This window comes from Salvia miltiorrhiza, chromosome 5 (assembly GCF_028751815.1).
Source record: "Salvia miltiorrhiza cultivar Shanhuang (shh) chromosome 5, IMPLAD_Smil_shh, whole genome shotgun sequence".
Classification (NCBI taxonomy): Eukaryota; Viridiplantae; Streptophyta; class Magnoliopsida; order Lamiales; family Lamiaceae; genus Salvia; species Salvia miltiorrhiza.
This window is the reverse complement of record NC_080391.1, coordinates 2578540-2587829: the sequence shown is the minus strand read 5'-3', so window position 1 is coordinate 2587829 and position 9290 is coordinate 2578540. Positions and strand designations below refer to the sequence as shown.

Sequence of the window (9290 nt, the reverse complement as noted above, 5' to 3'; positions counted from 1 at the left end):
TGAGTGAATTTTTTTGTGACTAGAGGTATAATTTTGTGAAATTAAATGTTCACTCTCTCAAATTTGATTGTGGATGAAGGGGAAATAATAATTTAAAATTAGTCATTTAAAAGTGAAATGATGCGATAAAGTGGATAAACATTAATCATATAATGCTCATCCCAAATGATTAATTAATTAGCATTAAGTAATCTTGTATATAAGCTCTTACTTTATTGCTAATAACTCTAATAGCATTAAATAATAGTATTTGTATAAAAAGTCTTTTCCCTTGTGACATTGTGTATAATAGATGGGGAGTTTTGCATGGCCATTTCAATGCAAATTATATGCTCATAAAAGGCAACTGGTGTCTTTTAATTATGTCAGTAATAATAATATATGTATACCTACTTATATAGTACTATATTTATAAGTAGATTGGATAAAATAAAATTTTATTTTAAAATGTAAATTATAATTAATTTTCAATCCTCATATCATGAAAATTTATAATAAATGTATCATTTTGTTGAACGAATTAGTGGTCATGAGCGCGAAATCTCATATTTTTTAGGTTCATCATAACTTACAGAAAATTCATCGTGATATTCATAATTCTTAGTTTATATTTTAAAATAAGCACAATAATCTACATCATTAAGTTGATGACACCTACTTTGAATTGAAAATTGAAGATTAAAATAGATGAAAATTTAATGAGTAGTGAATATTCACATACTTTTATGGTGTGTGGTGTGGCAGTGGGGGTGGAAACTGGATACCGAATCCCAACCAGTTGACTTAACGCACATTGTGGTGGTACCAATTTTTGAAACTTTCTTCAAATCTTCAATCTTTGATTCCAACCCATTTTTGACTTATTACGAATAATATCCTTTTCATGATCTTACAATAATTCATAATTTGTATACCACCACATCTTTCAATACATTTTGTCCCATGCAAATAACTTTAGCTTACACTTTAAACTGCATTTCTAAGAAAATATTCTCCTGTTTTGACATTACTCGAGTCTTCATGTATCTTTGATATATAATTTTTTACTTTAAATACACGATATATATCATGAACCTAATATATATTACAATGAATGAAAATACAATCTCACACGACAATCTGTGAGATTTGAATCAATGATCACTTGCAATAAAAAGACTTTGATGCCTCAACTTTGCTGCTTATGTTAGCTTCATTGATTCCTTGATCTTCGATCTTATTAGCAATCATAAATGAACTATAAGTTCAAATATGTGTGTAAAAGGTGTTATTATGTGAAGAAAAAGATTGAGATTCAAATAGCTTAAGGGTCCCCTCCATGATGTTAATGGCCATTCATTATATACATATACTATATAAGTCCCACTCACACCTAGGGTATGGTCATATGCTTTTTTATCAAAAGCACCCACCAATATCATCAATTTCTATATATTGGTCCATCATGTGTGAATATTTCTCAAATCTTGATGAAAAATATTGTTTGGTCCAGGGTATTAATCCATGTATTTAGTCGTGGATTATTATTTCTTTCAAAACTTAAACTAGAGAGTTTCGTTACCTTTTAATTAACTTAGTTTTGGACCCAATTAGTGTATAATGTACATTTGAGACCATTGTTTTTTTTTCTTTTTAATTGTAAATTTATCACAAAAAACAAGGGATCATCTTACTTTTTTTTTTTTAAAGCTCATTTTCTCTGGAGCTCACAATTTTTCTCTTTAACTTATAAGCTCAATTATCTAAATATTTTTATAATTTTATAAGCTATAAAAATATCTTATACATTCCCTAAAAAAAATCTTATTCTTCATACTTAGGGATGTCAATCGGGCCAGCCCACCGGGTTTTCGGGCTAGCCCTATCGGGTTCCGGGTTAATCGGGTGCGGGCTAATCGGGTTGGAGATTTTTTCGGGTTGTAAATCTTCAACCCTAACCCTAAACTTTCGGGTTTCGGGCTAGCCCATCGGGCTAATCAGGTTAAAGGCGTAAAAATAAAATTATCATTTGTATTTTATTATTCCTAATGATCTAATGTATAATGTATAAAATATACATAGATATTAAAGATATAAATTATATAGCAAAGCATGAAATGCAAAAATATAATATATTCAAGATTAAATAAACAAAATTATATTAAAATGAGATAGTAAAATTTAACATGTATGAATGCACTAGAATCAATCTGGATTATTACTAAATAATTAGTGAATTTGCCATGCACGTCTCATTGACAGAAAAAAAAATTGGTATCACTTTAAAAAGAGATACTAATAATTAATTTCTAACTAATGAGATACTAATAATCAATTTGTACAAAAAATTGTAATTAATTTCACTTTTTTTAATGAGATTGCACACACATATATATTCTAACTAATTAATTTCACTTTTTTTAATGAGGCTACATATATATATTTAAGCAAATACCATAGATCTAAACATAGCAGAAGTTGTAACTGGATGCATTAGTCACAATTTCGTAAGCCCACCGGGCCAGCCCATCGGGTTTTCGGGCTAGCCCTATCGGGTTCCGGGTTAGTCGGGTGCGGGCTAATCGGGCTGGAGGTTTTTTCGGGTTGTAATTTTTCAACCCTAACCCTCTAATTTTGTCGGGTTATTCGGGTCGGCCCACGGGTTTCGGGCTGCATTGACATCCCTATTCATACTGAAACACTACTACCTACAAAAGTTGACCAACTTTGCCCATAACTTTGTTGTCAAATGTAATTTAGTCACATCACCCACTTGTAATCTGTCGCCTCACCACAAATACTTCATCTTAATTAATTAATAATTAAGTAATTAATTGATCATATTATCTCCATTTGATATGGATATATATCCCTGATTACCTATTTGGTCTAAATATAATATATAATTTGACGAATTAGTGCTTGCATTCATGAAATATAATACGCACTTTTACTTGTAAAGTAGGATGATACACGTCAAATTATTGTTACGAGTGATATATAATATATTAATTTAATCTTAGGAAATGAAAGCCCATGCAGCCTGCCATATACTGACATAGTTTGGTTATATATTTCACTACTATATACTCACTGGATTGGCAAATTAAGAATTTTAATTCATATTTTACAAAATGAATTGTTTCTCATTTTTTTAAATTGAATTGTTTGTTTGTTTTTGATATACACATCATATATCTCAAAAAAATTGTGTTCACTGTTTGACGGATCAAGACCTATATTCAAATCTCATGATAAATTTGTGATTTTCTTTGTATTTGATTATCTTTAAACTTAGATATATACAGTAGTCAAACAAAATAATTATCTGGTCAAACATTCACTGCACAGTGCACACACTTCATATTCATATATATTTTTCTTTTGTGAGATGTCAGTATTAATTAGGATGACTCAAAGGACAATACTACTTGTCAATTTAAATACTATTAATTTTATATCTAAATTCAAAAATCTTTTAAGTTTACTCACATGTTTATATCTAAATTCGAAATCCCTTTATGATCACTCACATGTTGTGCCTGTATCTATTTAGGACAAATGTACTATTTTAATAAAAAAATATCTTAAATTTTCAACTCTAACATATTAATAAACTATTCACAAATAAACCTAATAAGCTAGTTGAAAGTAGTTTTAGGAGAGACAAATATTTTAATATACTGATCCATGGCGGTGAACTCAAACTTAAAAAGTATTAATCAATATACCATTAGACCAATATAACAATTGAAAAATTTTCAAATCTAACAAATAACGTAATTTTATCTCTACATTTCTTTCCTAAGAAAAGATGTCTCGGAAAAAAAATAACAAAATAGTTAAAATTTCCCTGAATAATAGGCCATGAATAGTGGGACAGATAAGATATCATTTACTCCATATTTATAAAGAGACAACACCCTAATCTAGTAGCTATGTAGATAAAAATAACATTTTTTTTTTTACTTTAATATCCTTACACGAAATTTGAGTACACAGAAAATTTGCATAAATCGCGTAAGATAGTAAGGACATAGTAGTTAAAAGTTTCTATTATATTCACATTTTTATTTACATAAATTGAATTTTCTTTTATTATATGAAAAAGGCTAGAATGAACATTATGTCTATTTATAAATTATTACATGCAAATCACATTACGGGGTTGAATATAATATCAGTACACAATTAAAGCTCCAAACATCATCACCTCGTAACGATCATTTCTTACGAATGAAGTCAAACAATGATGGGGTTTCAAACTTTTTGGCTATTGAAAGGTCAACACCACACCCTTCAAGAATCTATTAAATATCTGATGCTGCTGCTGCAACCAATACAAACTACTCACTATCACTACACATTCTTTCCCTTTAGTGGTGTGAGTGGAAGCTTGTTGGATTTCAAAGAAGAAAAAGAAACAAAAAAAGATTTATCTAAAGTGAGGAGCAATGAGAAGTATTAGCGCTCTTGCTCATATCTCACTTGTTCTAACACTATTGCTTAGACCCACATTTGCCACCAAAAAGGTAAGCATTTTAATGACTGATCACACCTGCCACTAATTATTTCCTGCTCTGATTAATAATGGAGTTTGATTTTTTTCTTTTTTCTTTTTTCTTCTTGATTTTCTTTTTCTTGTGTAGTCATATGTGGTGTATTTGGGAGCTCATTCACACGGAAAAGGAATCGCATCTAGTGATTATGATAGAGTCACAGAGTCTCATTATCAGTTTCTTGGATCATTCTTGGGCAGGTTAGTTAGTTGAGTTTGAGTGCAAAAATCAAGATTTGTTGGGAAAATTTTAAAGAAGTAAAATAAAAATCTCATCTTTATTGATCCCATGTAGCTCTGATAAGGCCAAAGACGCAATTTTCTACTCATACACTAAACACATCAATGGGTTTGCTGCAATTCTTGAAGATGAAGAAGCTTCTCAGATTTCTAGTAAGAGTGATTCGTAGAAGTTAATGATGTTTTGCAGTTCTTGTCTGAAGTTCTAATTTTTAGTGAAATTTATGTCAGAGCATCCCAAGGTTGTATCAGTGTTCCTGAATCAGGGGAAGAAGCTGCACACAACCAGGTCATGGGGTTTTCTTGGGCTCGAGAGCAATGGCGAAATTCGAGCCGGCTCTCTGTGGAAGAAGGCCAGATTTGGGGAAGACACTATTATTGGGAATCTTGATACTGGTTAGTTTATTGTCATTGTCTTCAAATCTTATCTGAATTCCAGCCATTTCTAACAGTAATGTCAGTTAAGTCAGTGTTAGTTTCCTTTAATTAGGAATATGTCCAGCTTGAATCTGTTAGGTAGTAGAATTATTTTATTGTTTTATGCCATCTATCTTTGGAGCTTTGTTGCTGGTAGCATTGGGCATTATTGACCTGTATGATGTAAGACATATTGTTGTATATGGCAATGTGGGGTTGTGTAGAGCTAAAGAAGATCAAATTATTTTGTTTATTTATTTTATTAGAGTTTGCTTCCCCATAAACCATTGGCTCCTAAACATGGGCAACCACTAATGGTGATTAAAAATTTGTATTTGGCTTGGTTTTATGAATGAAATATCTTAACTTGTAACTTAAAAAATTGAGTAAATAGTGTGAGTGAGTGAGAAATGCTGAGTGTTCTACTTGATGAACTTGGTTATGAACAACTAAACATTAAGATCTAAGTTTCATATAAAGGTATCAAGAATAAGAAAATCGCGTCATGGCCTCGTTATCATAGCTTCTTTGTAGGGTCTTTCTCAGCTACTACCTCCACTTTCTCACTGTTGTGTGGTTGAAACAAGGTGTGTGGCCTGCTTCAAAAAGTTTTAGTGATGAAGAATTGGGACCAGTTCCTTCAAAGTGGAGAGGAATTTGCCAAAATGATTTGGATGCCAGCTTTCGATGCAACAGGTGACCCTTTTTGCACCTTATCCTTATACAACTTCTTACCAAATTCATCTAGTTTTCATGTGCAGACAGACATCACTTTGTATGTTTCTTCATTTAGTTTACACTTTCTGTATGATCTGATGCAAGATGTTGGGAATCTTTGGCATTATATGGACATTTTTACTATAGGAGGAAAGAATAGCATAACTGTCTGTCACAGTAATTAAATGATCTAACTATGATGCTGTCTGGATGTTTTTGATGTGTGAAGGAAGCTCATTGGAGCAAGATACTTCAACAAGGGGTATAGTGCCGTTGTCGGGCCACTGAATTCCACGTTCAGGACACCGAGGGACACGGAGGGCCACGGATCACACACGTTGTCAACAGCCGGTGGCAATTTTGTGAGGGGGGCGAGCGTTTTTGGATTTGGCAACGGGACAGCCAAAGGCGGGTCGCCCAGAGCCCGGGTGGCTGCTTACAAAGTGTGCTGGCCGCCCGTGGGCGGCAACGAATGCTTTGATGCAGATATCCTTGCTGCCTTTGATACTGCCATACATGATGGAGTTGATGTGCTGTCTGTCTCTCTTGGAGGAGATTCTGTCCCCTTCTACAACGACAGCGTAGCTATTGGCTCGTTCCATGCTGCGAAGCACGGCATTGCTGTGGTCTGCTCGGCTGGGAACTCGGGGCCTGGGCTTGCCACAGCTTCGAATCTTGCACCTTGGCAGATCACAGTTGGGGCGAGCACCATAGACCGCCAGTTCTCTAGCTTCGTCTTGCTAGGGAACAAGCTGCAGTTGAAGGGGGAGAGCCTCTCAGCTACGTCGTTGCCTCTGCACAAGGCGTACCCCGTCATCTCTGCTGCATCAGCCAAAGCTGGCAACGCATCAGCTGATGAGGCGTAAGTTGATGTACATTTATTGCTGATGATCAATCACTGGATCCTGTTGCTGCTATTTTTTTTCATCAAGAAATGTTGTGTAAAATGTAGCTTGCTCTGCAAATCTGGCACCCTGGATCCTCGGAAGGCGAAGGGGAAGATCGTGGTGTGCCTACGAGGGGACAACGCGAGAGTTGACAAGGGCGAGCAAGCCGCCTTGGCTGGTGCAGTGGGGATGGTTTTAGCTAACAATGAGGCTTCTGGTAATGAAATCCTTGCTGATCCTCATGTTCTCCCTGCTTCTCACATCAACTTCTCCGACGGCGTCGCCCTTTTCTCCTACATCAACTCAACGAGGTTCGAATCATGAATCATGAATCATGGATCCTATTTCTTGACATTGGTGTGTTCACAGTTTACTGCTTGCTCCATGGATGTCAGGTCGCCCGTGGCGTATATCACGAAGGCTACGACTCAGCTAGGCGCGACGCCTGCGCCTTTCATGGCAGCCTTCTCCTCCAAGGGGCCTAACACCATCACACCAGAAATTCTAAAGGTTTTTTAATGCATTCATTTTCACTCCCTTTCCCTTTTTATGTATATATGCATGCCTACATAGACAGAGCCTTGCTGTTTGCAGCCGGATATCACTGCTCCGGGAGTGAGCATCATAGCCGCCTACACTGAGGCGCAGGGGCCGACGAATCAAGATTTTGACACGCGACGCGTGCCCTTCAACTCCGTGTCGGGGACATCCATGTCGTGCCCTCACATCTCTGGGGTCGTCGGCCTCTTGAAGACCCTCCACCCCGGATGGAGCCCCGCAGCCATCAGATCCGCCCTCATGACAACCGGTAAGGCAGTCAGGCACCAGTAGTATGTCATGATCCGTCCCACATCAGTAAAATATGGACTGATCGATGTGGTTTATAACACCTTAGGCACTCTCTCCTTGATAGTCTGGCTTTTGAGGATGAGTTTTAGGTGTTGTAATGGTATCAGAGCCAACCTCATGATCTGGTCCACCCGGGGCATTATGGGCCGTCACGGGCCACGGGTCGTTGATGTGGTTTATAACACCTTAGGCACCCTCTCCTCGATAGCCTGGCTTTTGAGGATGAGTTAGCAGAGTCGTCTTGATCATCCATCACTCGTTTTAACCCTCGTCCTTGCAGCAAGGACGCGTGACAACACGTTGAACCCGGTGACCAACGCCTCCCACGCCAAGGCCACGCCCTTCAGCTACGGGGGAGGCCACGTGCAGCCTAACCGGGCCATGGACCCGGGGCTCGTGTACGACCTATCCGTGAGGGACTACCTCGGCTTCCTCTGCACCCTCGGCTTCAACCAGACGCAGATCCAGCTGTTCTCAGAAGAAGAGTACACATGCTCCAAGCCACTTGCTAGCTTGATCAACTTCAACAACCCTGCCATCACGGTTCCGTACCTCAACGGCTCCGTGAGCGTGACGAGGAAGGTGAAGAACGTGGGATCACCGGCTACCTACAGAGCCCGTGTGCGTAGCCCACGCGGCGTGGCAGTGAAGGTCGAGCCGGAGACGCTCGAGTTCGAGAGGGAAGGGGAGGAGAAGGCCTTCAGAGTGACTCTGAAGGCTAAGAAATATGGAGGTTTGAGGGATTATGTGTTTGGACAGCTGATATGGAGTGATGGAAGGCATTATGTTAGAACTCCAATTGTTGTCAAACAGCTCTAGGCAAATGCCACATTTCATATTCTTGCAACTTTGATTTTTTTATTATCCTGTACTGGAATAATTCATTTTTCTTCTTCACTTTTTGTTTTTAGACAAGATCTCAATTGTAACTATCTCTTTTTCTTTCAAAATCTGGATTATTTCGATCCTGTCTGACATTTTCAAGACTAAAATTCGAATTATATGCATATTTTTTTTTGAAGTTACAAGAGGTATATAAATACAATCAATTATGCAACTCGCATGCAGGCGGGACCTCAACACCACTCAACGGTGGAAAAACATCACCGTAAGCAGACGAGCCGCACATAGGCACATATTATTAAGAATTAATTGTCTGTAAAAATACGAAATATATCAAAATGTTTAAATCTGACATTACTTTTTTTTGTCAATTAATAAATTAATAAATAAACTTTGAAGTTTTTAGAATTCGGCCTGAACAAATATTTGAGTTTGAGTAATATTTTATCCTACCGGCAAGTCGAAATTTTATTACATGAACCCCAAAATTTTAATCCTTTACTTTCTCGTCATAACTAATTCATATAAAAAATATCGTGCAATAAAATTTGAACATTTATGTGGAATTAAACGCGTTCGAAATTTTAATTTTGACTGAATTTCAAAAGATTCAAAGTTTATGGACCAAAAAGATAATGTTTATTAAAAACTAAAATTTTAATTGGTATATTTCGTATATTTATATGCAATTAATTCTATTATTAATTTTATTTAAATAATTGAGTTCCAATTTTAAAATAATAATAATAATAATAATAATAATAATAATAATAATAATAATAATAATAATAATAATAATA

At 36.2% G+C, this 9290-nt stretch overlaps 1 protein-coding gene across 1 annotated transcript; it reads left to right on the top strand.

Annotated features, from left to right (window-relative positions):
* The first annotated feature begins 4187 nt into the window (after nt 1-4187).
* Nucleotides 4188-8615, top strand: LOC130985066 (subtilisin-like protease SBT5.3). Its single transcript, XM_057907839.1, has 10 exons — nt 4188-4511; nt 4629-4738; nt 4833-4930; nt 5009-5173; nt 5782-5890; nt 6141-6773; nt 6864-7109; nt 7194-7308; nt 7393-7606; nt 7928-8615. Exons 1-10 carry the CDS (start codon nt 4434-4436, stop codon nt 8464-8466), a joined length of 2307 nt encoding a protein of 768 aa, XP_057763822.1. The 5' UTR covers nt 4188-4433; the 3' UTR covers nt 8467-8615.
* Nucleotides 8616-9290: the final 675 nt, after the last annotated feature.

Coding starts and splice junctions, on each gene's coding strand:
- LOC130985066 (XM_057907839.1), top strand. CDS start 4,434: ATGAGAAGTATTAGCGCTCTTGCTCATATCTCACTTGTTCTAACACTA. Junction 5,174..5,781: donor TATTGGGAATCTTGATACTG/GTTAGTTTATTG, acceptor GGTTGAAACAAG/GTGTGTGGCCTGCTTCAAAA. Junction 7,607..7,927: donor ATCCGCCCTCATGACAACCG/GTAAGGCAGTCA, acceptor TCGTCCTTGCAG/CAAGGACGCGTGACAACACG.